Source organism: Alternaria metachromatica, assembly GCF_023757995.1.
Source record: "Alternaria metachromatica strain BMP 0045 chromosome Unknown scaffold_43, whole genome shotgun sequence".
Classification (NCBI taxonomy): domain Eukaryota; kingdom Fungi; phylum Ascomycota; class Dothideomycetes; order Pleosporales; family Pleosporaceae; genus Alternaria; species Alternaria metachromatica.
Window position 1 is genome coordinate 178976 of NW_026055534.1, and position 18669 is coordinate 197644.

The window sequence follows — 18669 nt, forward strand, 5'->3', positions numbered from 1 at the left end:
GCACAGCGCCTCATAGCTTCCAACCATATGGAACACGCGGAATCATGCCGAACGTCGGTTTTGGCACGATCATTCGCGGCACGACCCAATCTCCGGAGTAGTATATCCACAATAATTATACTTCGATGACCGTTCGACCCTTCAGTCATCTGGCAGCAATGCGGTTTGAGCAGAGCTCTATGGACGGCGATCTCCGTGGCCACTAAGCTTTGATACAACAGAATGTCGAGCGGGTGCAGCAGGTTGCAGCATGCATGTCTGCGTGCTTGCTTCCCACACCGCGCAGCTACACGTAACACAACGACGGATTCTGGCGAGGTGCAAAGTGGTGTTTATTGATCAAAGTCACCACGGCCTTCAGTAACGAATCAACGGATGAGCACGCCAGGGTCTCGATCCCTATCATATCCTACCCGTGCCCCGGGTCGCCCAGAGCGAACGACATGTGACCAAGCCACTGACTCCATATGAAGCTGGTCGTGCGCCAGATGTGGCCTGTCTCGGCTGTAAGAATCGATGTGCATCACCCTTTCGCTCAAAAGATTAACACTAGATGACTCGATCTGGGACCACTGCACGCGTAATGCGCATTCGCCGACGTACGTTGCGGTCAAATCCGATGCCATGTCGAACGACTGTCTATGCATATGAAAGCTCAACTCAGTGTTGCACACATGTCCAGCGCATACTACCATTGCAAGGGCAGGCAGACTTTATACGTCTAGTGTTCTTTGGGCACCACACGGCTACTTACGGTTATGGGTGCAGTCTGAGAGAGATTCGTCATCGCATTGGCAAAATCCAGACGAGCAGGAGGACCACATGTCATCTGACACCTACGCCTCAGGCCCAAGGCATCCAAACACCGCATTTACCCGTTGTATCGGATCAGAAAACCTCATACCGGCCAAATATCACCCTCCATAGATGAGGCTGGATCGCGGAAGATACAGGTCGTTTTCTTAACTGCCGATCCAGATTGCGTCACAACTGCATATCCGATAGAGTTCTACTCTGGGTCGATCCAATGCAAGTACGCGGTTACACAGTGTTTGCAAAGACTAAAGCAGATGTTGAAGTGACTGCGTCTCGAACACGATGCAAAGCATGTTGCATCAAGAGGCGGATGAACCGGAACGAGTCAGCGTCTTGGGCTTCATCGGGGTCATTAGCAAGGACCTCATGGCCGTGCACGATGATCTCCTCATGTTTAGAATGCTCGAAGCGAAACTTTATCACAGCATCGTCGAATCACGACAGGTTTCAAGCGTTCGAGGTCCAAAATACACGCAACGTCTATTCCACGCTGCTGCGATTTCTTCACAGCTGACGAATGAGATGAGTACCATCGTCTCCCGACGAGTGGTAGACAAGATCCGGTTCAGCTACACAAATCTACGAGCTAACCGGTGGCTTAGCTTCCGCTTTGGCCTGTCCGGCTTGTCGGGTCTCATACCTCATGGTGATCATAGCTGCATGTTAGCGCAGCAACACCACTGTTGACACGATGGACACGAGTGGTACCCAATCGGCACAGGCACATGGCATGTTACCATGCCGGTAGCCTAGCGAGTATGATCAGCGCATCACACCGCCCAGTAACAGTTGAACCGACACATCGGACACATTCTACGCCACAAAAAGCTTCCATGACTGAGCCCGTAGCGTCCGTGTGGTAAAGCATGCACTCGATTGCATTGGTCGCAACTCATGTCACCGGAGATGGCGACAGCCCGCTTTCGTCCAGTACCGTCCCCATTACCTGTCAATGCAACTCGCAGAGCTTGCAAGCGTCAATCAGTCGATGTCTTTTCATCATGTTCAACGACCAGCAAGAATGTCAATCTCAACGTCATAGGAGCACATACCGGGTGCGCCCTATCACAGAAGCCGACATGCAAGGACGTTGAGCTAACCGCAAACCAGTGAGCGTGGGAGCCCTGACTACTAGACGTTCGGTACCAGTCTATGGCTTCAGCTTCTGAATCCACTTTCAAACCCCCACCGATTGTCGAGTGCGTCTCTAGATCTCATTGTCTCGGCATCGGCAAGAAAATCTACATCCCAAATCGGGTTTGCGCGGACTGTCTTCAACGACACGATCCACAACAATTGCGAGTTTGGGCTGACGCCAACACTGTTGCCTTGCAACTCATCAACGAAGAAACTGCGCGCAAGCACATTCTGAAGCGCAACATCGAAGCTCGTGGTCGCTATCTCTGCGCCTTTGAGGATCCGGATTTTCAGCACTGCAGGTGGCGACTACATGACCTGAACCTCCGCGGCACTCGCCTGGACTGCCCTTCTGTCCGCAAGAAAGGTACTGCGTGTACCAGGTGTTGGAGAAGGCGTTTGCGAAAGATCAGAATCGCCCAGTTCTTCACGCCGACGGGCCTATGCCATGAAGAAGCAGACAAACTGGTGACAAGGTCGGCAGGTTCGGAGGAGGGCAGTGAGGAGTCGGACGATGACGTGGAAGGCTACAACACAATAACGAGTTGAAGCCATACCAGAAACTGACCTGGTGAGTCGCTCTGCTAGGTTGTCGGCCACGCTAACAGATAAGGTGTACCACTGTACGACCTGCTTGTCATGCTAGCACCGCCGCCGAAGCCACACTGTGCATTCGGTACCGCTTGTGGCTCACGTCCAGGAGGACAAGAACAAGGCACAGATATATGTTCATGGTGCAAGAACATGAGCTTCGACGCACTGTACAAGCAGGCCGAAGCACATCCAGACAAGCCGTTGCTGAGGTACCGCATCGATGTCTACAGGCACCAGCTTGAGCGCGACAGCTCCGAACGCATCAGAAAAGGCTGGACATATCTCTGCGCCTGCAAAGATCCAGAATTCCGCTTCTCAGCATGGCGCAACGACTTCAACCCCCAAGATTCTCGCCTCTGCGGCACAGTTCGGCATCGCGGACAGCTGTGTGCACGATGCTACCGCAAAGCACGAGAGCAAGCCTGCCCTTGGCTTTCGGAATTCGATGGCGACCGAGTGGGTTTTCCGTGTGTCTTCGAGGACCCACGACTAAGACGGCCCGTCGACAGCAACTGGAAGATTGGACCGCGGAATCAGCAGGGTGAGGCGGACCCAAGCTGGGAAAAGGATCCAAGGAGAGATGGACGCTGCGACAGGACGAGGTTTAGGAATCAGCTTTGCCAGAAGTGTTTCAATCGTATGTGCGAGATTCGAGGGTTTGGCCGGTACTTCGATACGGAGTGGGGCATACTGCGCCGGAACTATGGGGTGTGATTGCAGCGCTATCGACGAACCGATCTGAGTCAATCATCTCGTCGAGTACGCTCCATACGTTTTCCGTACACCTCAGATGATTTCGATCACCACCCTGGGTCGGCACACGAGCTTATCACCAACGAACGACAATGAGTACTCCGAACATGCGACAGTACCACACCTATGGCTACTCCTTCTGCTGCTCACGTTTGGCACGGAACTAGAGGCAGGCCGCCCCTTACAGCTTTATCGTATTCACGGTGCGGTTGATAAGACGACACGACTAGTGCTCATAGCACATTCCTCCGAATCGGAAAAGCCAACAAACAACACCGACACACAAGAAACGGGCCACTGCAAGGGAGCCGCAAGCCGTTTCACTTACTGGATGCTACAGTTGCTTCGCAAAACCAGCACTTCAAGACAAAGAAGACAATTCTTCGCGGGATATAGCAACGCGAAGATGGACCTCAAAAAGCACTTTGTCTCCGCTGGTAGCAGCGCTCAGATGCAGACGCATAGGAGTAAACGTCGCGGCTGAGTTCAGCTTTGCGGTAGCATACCTTACATCCCTTCTGAACGGCCTTCTCCTCGCACTTTCGGTAACCACCGTTGTCGCGAGAGGGGACTAGAAACCGGTCGACTATCGGTGTTCATACTTCTGGTCTGGAGGCTTGCACGCCAACTCTATTGCTAATCGATATGAACAAAGTGCGTCGGGATGTAGGGAAAGGGACGTCTGTATGGCTGTGGCTGGCTGTGTATATCGTGACAGTGATAGTTCTTCGCTGTCTTTTATCTGAGAGTGTATTGGTATAGGAAATGGTCGGAGTGCTAGGGGTCGCTCGCGTATAGATGTATGAATCCAACCCGAACCGCGGTACCCATGGACCCTCTATGAAGCTACCATCTTTACTAGGAATAATAATACGTATTTCCCCACACATCACTTTATCTCTTCTTCCCAATAAGATTCTCTCGCAGGTGTTCGCCGACACACCATCGCACACACTATGCCCACAACCTTGACTCGTGCAGAAAAGTCCTGCATCTGTACTCTCTCCGCTCTATTCCTGAATACGAACCTTCCCAACGGAGAACTCGATGACATAGCGCGGGGATTGACAGTGCTTCCTCTCGAGCTTGCCGAGATCGAGATGATGTTTTGGGATGACCTATTCCCGACGCTGATTTGGAACCTACTCAGTATCCACGGACAACAGCATGCATTCGAAGAAGACGTAGTCTGTGGGAGAATTGAAGTCACACGAGCTGCTTCTAGTAAATTGTCTATTGATAGATTTACGAAGAAGCTTCTCTTTGGTTGGATGGTGTGGCGCGACTGGATGCTTGTCAAACGCAGGTTAGTCGATACTCAAAATCTGTCTTGATGCTGACTGACCTCTTGAAAAGGTATCTTGCGGCGAGGAAAAAGCAGCGTCGGCGGGAACTAGAGAGGCAGTTTGATGCGACAAAGGTTGGTAGACTCATCAGGCGTGTCGACTTTCTCCGAACGGTCTTTTCGAGCGGTCCTGATTGGACTACATGCTCATCGGGTCCTATGAGCAGTCGTTATTCCGGATTTGGGTCTTCAGCAATTACTTTGTGTTCGAGTATTTTTAGAGCGGGTGGGTGGGCTGTCTGGTGGGCTGCAAGAGGACCTTTGATGTCGGCTTGTCGACTACCTCGGAGTTCAAGCTTTCTGAGTTGAGCATGTACAAGTTTGCGATACCGTATCTTGAAGCGATAGTAATCATTTCATGTTCCAGTCATTGTATGGCAACTCAGATGTCTGCGGTAGACTAGGAGGCGTGGCAATGGAGCACAATGGTCTTACGGAGGGAGGGGTCATATTGTTGGAGGTGGTGCGTGCCATCAGTGACTCCCGTAACTATGGTGTGTGATCGTGGAGGTACTCTCGACGACGCAACCTCAGCAGATCACTTCATCGGGTACCATCATCACGTTTCTTGCACACCTTCGACGCAGACGTCGCCACGCTTTCGGTAGATGGTGATCTTTGTCAACAGTCAGCTCTATGTGTTGATTCATACCCACGAGACACTCACTCCGGCCTGGCCTCCCCTTGACAACCTGAATTTTTACTCATCGTACAGCAGCCACAGTCAGTGTTCCGATCAAGTCAGCTATGACTGAGCCGCAAGTACAAAAGCTGGCGGAGTGGGCAGCCGACAAAAGTTACATCACATATCTCCCTCACGCCCTTGGTCCCGATAGCAGCGCGAGTCCTCGAAGACGGAAGACTTCTCACGCCCGTTGCACAAGAATCTATTGCATGATGTCGACAAGTACAAAGCCAAAATGCTTGATCGGCGGCGATGAGTTCGGAATCTGCGTACAAAGGGATTCAGAGCAAGGTGGCGACGAGCTATGTTCCTACTGCAAAGACACACACCCGATCATCATGTATTGGAACCTCGAGCAGATCGCCTTGCAACCTCCGGAGTTGCCATCAAAGTTGATGCTGGAGTTGATAGAGGAGAAGTCGCGGGAGAAAATATATCTCAACATGTACAAAGTCCAGCTCGAACGAGTGCCACCCGGTAAACATGTGTGTGTCTCCCGGCAGGAACGCTTCAGGGCCGACCACAAAGGCAACGAATGGGTGGATACTATTAAAGATATCAGGAGTGACAGGAACGGAGAAAGATCGCACGAAGATAAAGACCTGGTGCTTGCTGACTACGTCGTATGCGATCCCGTGGACGGCGAAGCGGAACTCTGCGCCAAATGCCTGTCTAATCTCCAAGGCCAGAATCCCGTCAAGCATATGTTTTCGGAAGATGGCAAACACTTGCTTCCAAAGTTCATTGGCAAAGGCAAGAAGGAGCCTGCGCTGGAGGATAAAGGTGTTGCCATGAAGGAGGGGAGAGGGAGGCGAGTCGAAGAATAAGTTGGGTCAGCGGTGACTTGTGCCTGTGTCATCCTCATCCACATGTTTCGTGATCATAGATCTAGCATGACAATGAACCAAGCCAATGTCTCTACGATGTGCTCTACATAGTGAAGAACCAGGAACCGCAGTCTTTGTTTCGAATTATGGTTTGTCGATGTCTTGCACGTACAACGACGACTGTCCCGTGCGAAGGAGCGGTGAGGTACGTGAGGAAGAGAAGGAAGTGACTTTTGGTAAGGGTCACTTCCAGAAAAGACTCACGGCGACCCTTTGCGTCTGTGCGAGGCGCAATGCCACCGCGATGTATGACTGTACTTCCAAGTAGTCACAAGTCCCAGTCATACAAGACATCATGTTGGTAGTGACAAAACTCGCTCCAATTCTGCTTTCCATCAACACCAGAACGTTTACCTTTGGCAGATATTTCTCTCTCTCTTAAGGGCCTCTATAGCAAAGCCTCTCATACTTTCTTCTATTCGCTCCCTGCAAGCCAACGTCCAACTCAGTAGCGAAGCTGCAGCCATCACAAAGCCTAGCCCAGACCACCCACACTCACGAAACATGGCAAACTACCCATCGGAATCGTGTCCGTTGTATGGAAAAAGACCCGGATGTCGCGCAGATACCCCCGGTGAAGGGCTGTGCGGATCTTGTCTCTGGACCCATCCCGCTATAATACGTCCGTGGAGAGACGAACACCGGGAGTTCGACGAGTTCTTCGAGTGGATTGACAAACATAACGAGAAGCCCCGCACGTGTGTGATCCGCCGGAAGCGTTACACGGATGACAAGTATGGCGAGATGGTGGCAGATGTGGTCGAAGCCTGGAAAAGTGGGAAAGGTTCAGAGGTCCCTGGTGTATTCCGGTGCGAAGAGCCCACGGAAGAGGATGACATCGTCTGTGATCACTGTCTGAACTTCACGAAGCTATGCGGCTATGGGGCTTGGTTTAATGAGAAGGACCGCACGGTGAATGAAAACCAATTTCGGAAAGGTTGCAGATGCCACAAATGATCGAAGCGGCGGCTAGAGACCCAATTGTATGCTGTATCTACACATGTAGCGAGTGTACTGGGTTTCCATCTAAGCAAAACGAGGTTGGGTAGTCTAATGTACAAAAGAGTCTCGCAATGACGTGTATGAGTTGAAAAAAGTGTGGAGTTTGGTAAGACTTGCTTCTAGAAGGAATGATGTTCGCGCGCCTTGCCCAATCGAGCCGCTAATGCCGGAGAGGAGGGGCATTACGCCGCCTTCGGCCCTCAATAAATTGCGAACACAAGACTCATACCAGACCCCGATATCTCCGCGCACCCTACGACTGCCCATACTGTGACTCACAGTTGTTTCATCTATAAGGAAGTCAGCTTCTGGCTTTGTGCTATTGTCACACACTCCAACTTCCCGACTCGGTATTCAGCAACATGGACGGCATTAAGAAGACGTTTGCGCAATGCAAGAAGGAGGGCAGGGTATGATTTGGCATAAGCAGGAAGAGACACACCAGGCTGACATGTGTGTAGTCTGCCCTCGTCACCTATGTGACTGCAGGTTTCCCCACGGCAGAGGAGACGCCAGACATCATGATGGCCATGGAGGCCGGAGGTGCTGGTACGTAGCAATTGCTGCTGCAAACGAGACGACGACAGTCAATTGACACGCTCAGATATCATTGAACTCGGCATGCCCTTCACCGACCCCATTGCCGACGGCCCAGCAATTCAGACCGCCAACACTGTACGTTGACTTACTCGCCACCACCCCTTGGAAACTCTTCCTGACACCATGTGTCTATAGCAAGCCCTCAAGAACGGCGTTACGATTGGCCATGTTCTCCAGATGATCCGCGACGCGAGGAAGCGGGGTCTGAAGGCACCAGTCCTCCTCATGGGATACTACAACCCGCTGCTCAGCTACGGCGAGGAGAAGATGCTGCAGGATGCGAAGGAGGCCGGAGCCAACGGCTTCATCATGGTCGACCTGCCACCGGAGGAGGCTCTGCGCTTCAGGAACTTCTGCCGCAGCTACGGGTAAGCACACCATCCAGACGAGCTTGGGACGAATACTAACCTGGCAGTCTCTCCTACGTTCCCCTCATCGCACCCGCTACCTCCGAGCACCGCATGCGCGTCCTCTGCAAAATCGCCGATTCCTTCATCTACGTCGTATCGCGCATGGGCGTCACCGGCGCAAGCGGAACAATGAATGCTGCTCTTCCTCAGCTTCTCGAGCGCGTCCACAAATACTCTGGCAATGTTCCGGCGGCTGTCGGTTTCGGTGTCAGCACACGCGACCACTACCTGAGCGTAGGCAAGATAGCTGAGGGTGTCGTTATCGGTTCCCAGATTATCAACACGTTGATCAAGGCTCCAGCAGGAGAGGGCGCAAAGGCAGTTGAGAAGTACTGCGACGAGATCTGCGGCAAGAGCACCCGCGAGACAACCCGTGAGGTTGGCATCGTTGAGACATTGAACGAGGCCAAGGAGCCCACCGGCGTCCACGTAGACAAGGTCATCACAGATGCCGATACACCAGATGGCCCCGGTCTTGCCGATCAACTGGAGATGCTCAACACTGACGAGACGGAAGGCGCGAATGGAACCAACCAGCAGAACGGATTTGACGAGAAGCACAAGTTCCCCGCACGATTCGGCGAGTTTGGCGGGCAATATGTGCCTGAATCTCTCATGGATTGTCTTTCTGAGCTCGAGGAAGGTTTCAACACAGCGATCGAAGACCCCAAGTTCTGGGAAGAGTACCGATCTTACTACGACTGGATGGGCAGACCAGGACATCTGCATCTTGCCGAGCGCCTCACCGAGCACGCCGGAGGCGCCAACATCTGGTTGAAGAGAGAAGATCTGAACCACACCGGAAGTCACAAGATCAACAACGCTCTCGGACAGGTACTCATCGCCAGGAGACTGGGAAAGACTGAGATTATTGCCGAAACTGGAGCTGGCCAGCACGGTGTTGCAACAGCCACTGTGTGCGCCAAGTTCAACATGAAGTGCACCATCTACATGGGTGCCGAGGATGTCAGACGTCAAGCTCTGAACGTCTTCCGCATCAAGTTGCTCGGTGCGCAGGTCGTTGCTGTCGAGGCTGGTGCGCAGACCCTCCGCGATGCAGTCAACGAGGCCATGCGCGCTTGGGTCGTTCACCTCGACACAACACACTACATCATCGGATCCGCCATCGGTCCTCACCCCTTCCCTACGATTGTCCGTACTTTCCAGTCAATCATCGGAAACGAGACCAAGGAGCAGATGCAGGCCAAGCGTGGCAAGCTTCCCGATGCTGTAGTTGCCTGCGTTGGTGGTGGCAGCAATGCCGCGGGCATGTTCTACCCCTTCTCGAAAGACATGTCCGTTAAGCTTCTCGGTATTGAGGCTGGTGGTGACGGTATTGACACAGACCGCCACAGTGCAACACTCTCCGCTGGAACCAAGGGCGTGCTTCACGGCGTGCGTACCTATGTAATCCAGAACCAGCACGGACAGATCAGCGAGACTCACTCGGTCTCTGCTGGTCTCGACTACCCCGGTGTTGGCCCAGAGCTTTCCAGCTGGAAGGACAGCGACCGTGCCAAGTTCATTGCCTGCACCGATGCCGAGGCCTTCATCGGCTTCCGTCTGATGTCCCAGCTCGAGGGTATCATCCCGGCGCTGGAGACCTCGCATGCCGTCTTTGGTGCCATTGAGCTGGCCAAGACAATGAACAAGGACCAGGACATTGTCATCTGTGTCTCTGGACGTGGTGACAAGGACGTGCAGAGTGTCGCGGAGGAGCTGCCCAAGCTAGGACCCAAGATTGGCTGGGACCTGAGGTGTAAGTTTGATAGTACTTGAAGATGACTGAACACTGCTAACATTCTACAGTTTAAACGATGATATTATTCACGTAACACCAGGCAAATGATTGTATATAGCCCAAAAGTGAATAAAAGTTCAAGCAATGTTCGCTATACGCATTTCTACATGGTCTTCTTGAAAGTGAGGCTCAACAGACGATCTACCAGACATCACACGTTTTGAAGCGTGATTGGCGCAGAGGATTGCGGGCGACCTATGCGCAACGATGATGCAGGTCGAGTGGTTTCGGCATGGGTGCGATGCAGGCAATGACTAGCCGCGGCCAGGAGCGGGCCATCGCGAAGACATGCAAAGGTTCCACTCAACTTGACTGAAGACGAGATGGAAGCTGCATCCCATGGGACGTGGGGTTTAGGCGCGTGACGGTGCACGAAGACGCTACCTGTCGCGTGTTCCGAGACAGTGTATGGGCGTGGTCGGTGTGGGTGCGGGAGCGCGGCGGAGGGCCAATGGCGGGCCCATGTGTTCCGGCGCGGCCCTGGTGTGCGGTGACGAAAGCGCATCCACATCTTCAGGCCAGCGCCGAGAAAGGTTCCGCGCCAATCCCACACATCTCAATGCCGCATTTCCACGTGCTGCACGCCACCTGACCGCCTGCGACTACGCCCTCTAGCCTGCCTGCCGTAGCGTCTTCTCGCTGGAGACTGCCTAACACTCCCTCCACAACCCGCAAGCCTCCACCCTGGACGCCTTGAGCCCTTACCGTGACGCTGCGCCCATCCAAGCCTTTGAGCTTCAACCACTCGACCCTACCCCAAAAGAGACACGGCGGGAGACCAAGAGGGAACAAAAGCGACGGGAGAAGCTCGAGCAGCTTCGCGAGGCCGACGAGATGAAGTTCTCCCACAGCCTGCAGTTCAATGCAGTGCCGGACTGGAGCAACCACTACATTGCCTACAGCAACCTCAAGAAGCAGTACGTGGCGCGTCTCAGAAGGAAGCAAGAAGTATTAGTAAGATCAGGGCTGACAGACTATATACAGAATATACAGCCTTGAGACGCAGCTCAACCAGAAGCAGGCGCATACCGATGCCGAGTCCTCACCACTCCTCAACGGGGATGCCGATGATCCAGACAAGGTCTTCACGAATACTCTCGACACGGAACTAGAACGCGTCACGTCCTTCTACAAGCTCAAGGAGAATGAGATCTTCGAGGAGATGGAGGCCCTGCTCAAGGACGAGGAGCTGTTCGAGTACCACCAGGAAGAGTATAATGAGGAGAACGAGAATGCGCCGCCAGGGAAGAAGATGCGCAGTGGAAGCGTCTTCAAGGCCATCGGCTTCAACCGACCGCGGGCAATGAGCGGTGCCAGCGGACGGTCAACAGACCACGGCGCAGAGGCAGATGGAGACGAGGACGATTCGGACGAAGACGTCGACGAGACCGCACAGCTGCGTAAGAAGAGCCCAGACGGTCAACGGCGACGCAGACGGACCACCGACGAAGACATGGCAGCCTCGCACGTGTCCTCAAGACGGAAGACGAGCGTCGCATTCGAGGACTACAACGACATGGCTTTCTCAGCGCTGTACGACGAAGGCGTGTCGCTTAAGAAGCGGGCCGTCAGTGTTTACGTTTTGCTGTGCGAGCTGCGATCTTTCATCCAGCTAAACAAGACGGGTTTCGAAAAGGTGCTGAAGAAGTACGACAAGATCATGGACCGCAAACTCAAAAAGACATACCTGAACAAATACGTCTACCCGGCATATCCCTTCCAGCAAAGTACCATGGACACGCTCACGCGGAACCTCGAGCGCATGGAAGAAGCGTACGCGCAGATTGGCACCAAGGGCGACATTGTAGAGGCGAAGCGCGAGCTGAGACTGCATCTGCGGGAACACGTCGTGTGGGAGAGAAACACAGTCTGGCGAGAGATGATTGGAATCGAACGGAAAGCGCAAGCGGCCAATATCGGTATTAGCCATACACTGCTCGGACGCGACACGACGGGCGGCAAGATCAGGCGGCAGGGAGACGAGGTCGAATCAGACATGAAGGAGGTGGATACACCGATTGGAAGATATCGGTGCCCGCAATGGCTCGTCAGCAGGACCTTTTGGATTCTGCTTGCTTGCATAGCGGTCTTCGTCGTGCTGCTTGTGGTGCCCATCATGGAGGCGCCTGAGCAGCAAAACTGTCTGGCAATGGTGATTTTCGTCAGTTTACTATGGGCCACCGAGGTATGCAGAGTATTCGAAATCTCTAGTTCTATGCTAACCACGACAGGCTATACCTCTCTTCGTGACCTCGCTTTTGGTACCTTTCCTCGCTGTAACACTAAATGTAGTACGAAGCGACGTGGAGCCTCACCGAAGACTGGAATCCAAGGCAGCGGCGTCCTACGTCTTCTCCGCCATGTGGACGCCAGTCATCATGCTGCTACTCGGTGGTTTCACAATTGCCGCTGCGCTATCAAAGTACAACATCGCCAAGATGATGGCTACCTTTGTCCTCAGCAAGGCCGGAACGAAGCCAAGAACCGTCCTTGTAGTCAACATGTTCGTCGCCATGTTCGCCAGTATGTGGATCAGCAACGTTGCCGCACCAGTGCTCTGCTTCTCCATCATCCAGGTACGTCAATATTTCTCAGATAAACCTGACCAAACTAACGTCCCAGCCCATCCTCCGCAACCTCCCCGCCGATTCCGACATGACCAAAGCACTCCTCATGGGCATCGCCCTCTCCTCCAACATCGGTGGCGCCGCCTCCCCCATCGCCTCGCCACAGAACCTAATCGCGCTGCAAAACATGCACCCAGAACCCTCCTGGGGCGTATGGTTCTTCGTCGCACTTCCCGTCTGCATCATCTCGATTTTACTAATCTGGGTCTTCCTCCTCATCACCTTCCAACCCGGCCGCGGCACCAGCATCGTGCCCATCCGTCCCCTCAAGGACAAGTTCACCGGCGTGCAATGGTTCATCAGCGTCGTCACCCTCGTTACCATTGTCCTGTGGTGTGTGAGCCATCAGCTTGAATCCATCTTCGGCGACATGGGCGTCGTAGCCATCATCCCCATCGTCCTCTTCTTCGGCACCGGTATCCTGACTAAAGAGGACTTCAACAATTTCCTCTGGACCATCATCATCCTCGCCGCCGGCGGTTTGTCCCTCGGTAAAGCAGTCAATTCATCGGGGCTGCTGCATACGATCGCGGAGTCCATCACCGCCGGCGTCGAGGGCATGAGTCTCTACGGCGTTCTCGTCGTGTTCTGCGCGTTGATCGGTGTGGTCGCTACGTTTATCAGTCATACCGTTGCGGCGCTTATTGTGCTCCCGCTTGTCCAGCAGGTCGGGCAGCAGATGCCGGAGCCGCATCCTAATCTGCTGGTTATGGGCGCGGTGTTGATGGCTAGTGGGGCGATGGGGCTGCCGACTAGTGGGTTTCCTAATATGAGTAAGTTTTCCTTCCTTGGGTGTGTGATTAGGAAGTGAATGGGTGCTAATGTGATGCAGCTGCGATTATGATGGAAGATCAACGTACTGGACAGAGGTATCTTGCTGTTAAGCATTTCCTCACGAGGGGTGTGCCGGCGAGTATTATTACTTTCTGTGTTATTATTACGGTTGGGTATGGGTTGATGCTTGCTGTGGGGTTTTAGGTGGATTGAGCGAATCGCATCGCATCGTTTTAGACTGTTTGTTGAAAAAGAGTTCTGTTTCCGCAGCTTTAGCGAGGAGGGCGGTCTGACAAATGAAAGTATCGCATTTCCTGACGGTGTTGTGGTGTGCGTGGTGACTTGAGGACTGGGGTGCTTGTTGGGAGCACATTGGGGGCCAGGCATTGTATGACTGTCAATATACTGATCTACTTTCCAGGATGTTTGTCGGACGATGCGGTAGTTGTTGTTGCATCACTGTCTACCAAGCGGTCTGTGATTCGAGGGCCTTGTTGCATTATATGACTGTTCTTTGAAGGATTGTTGGTTGTGCGGTTACACCAGCACGGATCTACATACATACTAACATCTATTATAGGAAAATGGGAACTCGGCTCTTTGAGCTATCTCGATGACTGTTTGGAAAGTGTGTCGTAATGAAGGTGAGCGTGCTGTGCACGGACGAGCATAAGCAACATAAGAGACCGTAATCCATTGCCCGTTGAATCCAACTACCCGAGTACGTCAATTCCCGAAGTCCGCCACCCGAGTTATTGGAAAGACTTCGTCATTCAAGGATATGGGTGATCATTCAGATCCTTGATGACCTTGTCTGTCAATTCCATCTCCATGTCGTTGTTGAATAGCTTCTTCAACTCAGGAGATCCGAACACCCGTACTGTAACGCTGCAATCTAGGCATAGCCTCTCTGCTTGATCTACAGGTTTACACTCTGCATGTTTCACATGGTCCACCGTATGAACCTCACCTGCCGGCGCCTCCCTAATTACCTCTGCCTTATCTTCAATCTTTGCCTTAGCGACTCCTTCGAGGAGCAACTTTCCACTCGGGTTGCTCGGGTTGCGGAAGCGCGACTGTCTAGCCACACAGAAGAACTTTCCGTTGTTGTTGCGAGCTGTCGTCTTCCACTTTCTTTCAATCATTTGGCGCATTTGCTCGTATCTAGCGTTATCGGTAATTAGGCGTCGCTTGCTCTCCAGCTCGTCGCTTAGTATCTGGGGCAGGGTGTCTATGCAGAATGAACACATATTGGTATCGTCCTCTGGTGAATTATCTTGGACACATATCGATGGGTTCTTTCTAAAGACACAGGCCACGCCGATACTCTCCATTGCTGGCATGGTCTCGTTTTGTTCAGTGTTTGTTTCTGGGCGGACTGCTGGAAGTTGTTTGTTCGGGATATGGCTTGACTTTGACGGTCGTGTAAATCCCCAAGATTGGTTTGTAGTATATCGACCTGAAGACTTGAGATAGAGGATATAAGGTATTGAGTACTTTGATGTCTATTATCTGCCATCGTTCGCAGCGCACTTTATACTCGCACCCAGTCATACGATGTGGCTCGTGGTTGTGACTCTGCTCATGACTTCTAGAAGCTTTTGACTACCAGAGGGTCTGACTGGGGCGACGCGATAAGGCATGACTTGACTGTTGAGTGGGAACTTTGATTCCGTATCTTTATCGCGGAAGGTGGGTTCAATGGATCATGGTATCGCATTTTTTAAAGAATTTGTTGGCTGGGATGCTTATCAACAGCATTGGGGACCGGGAATTGAATATCTGTTGATTCAGTGATGTGCTGTCCAGGTCTCTTATTGGGAGGTACGGCAAGGATGCATTGTATGACTGTTCTTTGAGCGATTGTTGGTGGTGTGGTTACACCAAACCTGCACGGAAGCCGGTTCTACTGACATGCACAACTAGAAATATCACCATCGACCTATGCCGCCATATGACTGTGTGTACATGATTGTTGGTAGATGCATCGTGTCCTGCACGGATGCTATACTAATATACATTCTAGATAACGTCCCTATTGACTCCCCTAGCCCTCTGACAGTCTGGAAATGAGTGTTGTAATGAAATGGGCGTGCCCTGCACGGATTAATTCTGGAAAGAAAGATAAAAGAAGGCTCATTGTCCGCTGCATCCCCCATTACATCCAGCTTCGAGATTCCATCTGCCAGCTCACTGGGACGTGTTTGATGACGACTTGTTGACCTCGGTGTCGATGTATTCCTTCTTCAACTTCCAGTTCTTTTCCGGATCATTCGGATCGACGGGTTCGAGAAGCGCTCGCAGTTCTTTCTTTCGTGTGTTGTGTGCTTCCACCGCGCCCCTACACTCCTCGCATATCATGTCCGGCGAATCAACGCGATCACATGACAAGAGCCTGGAATTATGTGGGTATCTTACTTTAACCCTCATTGGCACCATTTGTCCGATGAAACTTTGATCAGTTCTTGGATCAGCTGGTTCAGGCATTCCTGGGACATCGACGCATCGAAGCCGCTCCTGTTGCGTCACACAAGCGTATTTGCCATTGGTGTCGGCAATGTTTGTTTTCCACAGCGTGTTCGAAGCTGCGTACAGCGTTTGCAAGTGCTGTGCTTTTATGGTTTCAGCCTCATCTCCTTTTACGATTTGTAATCTCATGTATTCAGGGATAGTTCTTTTGCATTCGTCACAGGGCGGTGCAGTGTCATCCTTTTCATCTTGATCTGTGTCTTGGACGCATAAACCTGCCAGTCGAAATATGCAGCGAGGATAAACTAGTGGCATGGTTTCGAATTGCGACGTTGGTTCTCGTGTTGACTGTTGGTCGGCGTTCGTTCGGAATGCAGTTGGATTTTCGTCGTTGGATAAGACTTGAGAAGCTCTCTTCGGTATGTCGATTTGAGGGTTTGAGATAGAGGATGTGTATTGAGTACTTTGATGTCTATCTTCTGCCATTATCTCCAAAGCTCTTTATACTGCCCATTCTGGCGTCCAGTCACAGAGTGTGACTTCGGCGATGTGAATAGGTTCATGACTTCCTAAGATGTCAGACTTCCACAGGGTCTGTTCTGGGTGATGCGTGGAGAAGGGGTGACTTATCTTGATCAAGTCAACGTCGGAGGCGGACTCATGAGGCATATCGATGAGTTGACGGTTCAGCTCGGGGCGTGCGAGGGCATGAGGGCGGTCAAGTCAGACTTCTTGTTACGCGTGAGCGGCTCAGGCTATGAGTGGAAAGAGGAGACTCAGCATAGTCGATGAGTACGGTCTAAAACACTTTGATAGACGCATTATTGACGTGGTAGAGCGCTTGGAGAGCATCAGATTTACCAGTGTCGTGACTGCCCAGGTGGGTCTGCCGACACTGCGTCAACAGCTGCTAATCCTTCTTAGTGCGAGCCCGGCATCAATGCGCGTCGATCTGGGGGATGCACTCACAGTCCACAGACTCATTCTCGTCTTTCAAGGCCCTTCTACTCGCCTTTATCGCATCATTTCGCCCAAGAACCTGAGCCTGGCCCGGGAAGAAAATCTCCACACGTGGGAATCGGCAACACCCGAGCATCTCGATTCCCATTGGCGCGGCAAGCGGCTCAAGCCTACGAACATCATTTTGAGCATCGAGCATCTCGATAAGTAATCCGAAAATTCGGTTTTGCAGTGTGGTGGTGACTAGTGGTGTGGGGGCGAGAAATCAGCCTTGCGCACCTGGGTAGACTACCCAGTCATGATCCACAGATGTCAGCTCACATGCATTAGCGCCACTCAAGCCTTGGGGAACATCTCGCGTGGGGCCAATAGCCACGTCTTCATCCACTTAGCTCTACTTTTATCGTGGCGCAATATAGATCCATCGATAGCGGACAAGCCAGACGCTGGAGAACCGCTATGGCATTGGGTACCTGCTTCGCGGGTCAATGCAGTCAGCAAATCTTCAATCTTGTAGCAATGTCTAAGCCCCGATTTCACTACCATTGTGCAGACCCATAACCATGCCGAAAAACACCCTTTCAAATCTCTACTCTTTCATTTTCTTACTCTCTCCGTGGCAACAAACCAGACGCTATGGAAGAAAGGGCCGGAACACCAACAGTGTGTGATAGCCCTGTATCGCAGCATAGCGACGTCGATGACGCAGCAACTCCTGCCGACAGGCCACCTTCCGTCCGGGATCTACGCATGTTCACCAGATTTCACGAAACGTCTTCAAGTCGTGCAAGCACGTCTGAGGACCAATCTGGTCAGTTGAATGAAGGTACAGGCCCTGACAGGCCCTTCAGCCCAGCACACTTCTGGAACAATCCGAATGAGGCGCAGCTCTCCTCACCAAACAGAGAGAACAGTTTGACGGCACTCTGGAAAACTGTGGGCACAATCTTCGGATTTTTTCTTACAGGTCAGTGTCGCTTGCCGCATACGGATAACCCTATTGACATCTTTCGAGCTCTCTTAGCTGCGCTAGGACACTACGTGCTCGTGACGCAGCTTGACCAGAAGGCGGTGGACACGAGTCTTCTTACACAACGCCAGGTATCTGCAGTTTCCATATTGTTGAGCACGATCTTCAAAGCTGCACTGACAGCTAGCGTGGGCACATGCTTTGCGCAACACCTCTGGTACCTCCTACGCGGGCCGGCAATGTCGCTTTCGACAGTCGAGATGCTCTTCATTCTTCGAACGAACATATTTGCACTACTAAAGCCCCAAGGGTTATACAAGGCGCCTTTGCTGTGGCTCATGGCACTGTTAACCTGGGGCCTTAGTATCGCAACGATTTACCCTGCAGGAGCGCTAACCGTAGCATTCGAGGCTCAAGCAATCACCGAACTTCACAATATGTCTGTTATGAACCCACCTCTTCCGCCAAATCTGGACCTGGCGGGCGATGATAACTTTCCTACCTTAGCCGGTAAGGCAATATCCAGCGGACAAATGGCATCTGCTCCGGGAGAAACTTCAGGGCCTAATTTTCAGTTCTTTTCATATTTGTAAGCTCAACATTTCAACCATCTATTCGTATCTAATTTTGCAGTCAACCTGCGCCGCCGTTGATGTATGTCGCAAATGCGATCAAGTTCAACAACCAAATTTTTCCTCTCCCAGGCCATCCAGGAGAGAACTCTACGTACAACCTGCAGTTCAGAGGGCCACGTTTCGAATGTACCACTTCACAGTATAACACTACTCTCGCCCTTGATTATATACCCGGGAAGTATGCTAAAGTACCTGTGTTCATAT

At 52.2% G+C, this 18669-nt stretch overlaps 3 protein-coding genes across 3 annotated transcripts; 2 read left to right on the plus strand and 1 right to left on the minus strand.

Annotated features, from left to right (window-relative positions):
- Positions 1–5542: 5542 nt before the first annotated feature.
- On the plus strand, positions 5543–6157 carry J4E83_010306 (uncharacterized protein; the record flags this gene model as incomplete). Its single annotated transcript, XM_049337187.1, has 1 exon — positions 5543–6157. One exon carries the CDS (start codon positions 5543–5545, stop codon positions 6155–6157), a length of 615 nt encoding a protein of 204 aa, XP_049183735.1.
- Positions 6158–7581: 1424 nt separating this feature from the next.
- J4E83_010307 (uncharacterized protein) lies at positions 7582–13468 on the plus strand (the record flags this gene model as incomplete). The annotated part of the gene is made up of 9 exons (XM_049337188.1): positions 7582–7629; positions 7681–7768; positions 7824–7894; positions 7955–8187; positions 8235–9988; positions 10758–10947; positions 11015–12215; positions 12262–12606; positions 12653–13468. 9 exons carry the CDS (start codon positions 7582–7584, stop codon positions 13466–13468), a joined length of 4746 nt encoding a protein of 1581 aa, XP_049183736.1.
- A 736-nt stretch (positions 13469–14204) lies between these two features.
- On the minus strand, positions 14205–14681 carry J4E83_010308 (uncharacterized protein; the record flags this gene model as incomplete). Its single annotated transcript, XM_049337189.1, is given in 2 exon segments — positions 14205–14662; positions 14678–14681. 2 exon segments carry the CDS (start codon positions 14679–14681, stop codon positions 14205–14207), a joined length of 462 nt encoding a protein of 153 aa, XP_049183737.1.
- Between the last annotated feature and the right edge of the window lie 3988 nt (positions 14682–18669).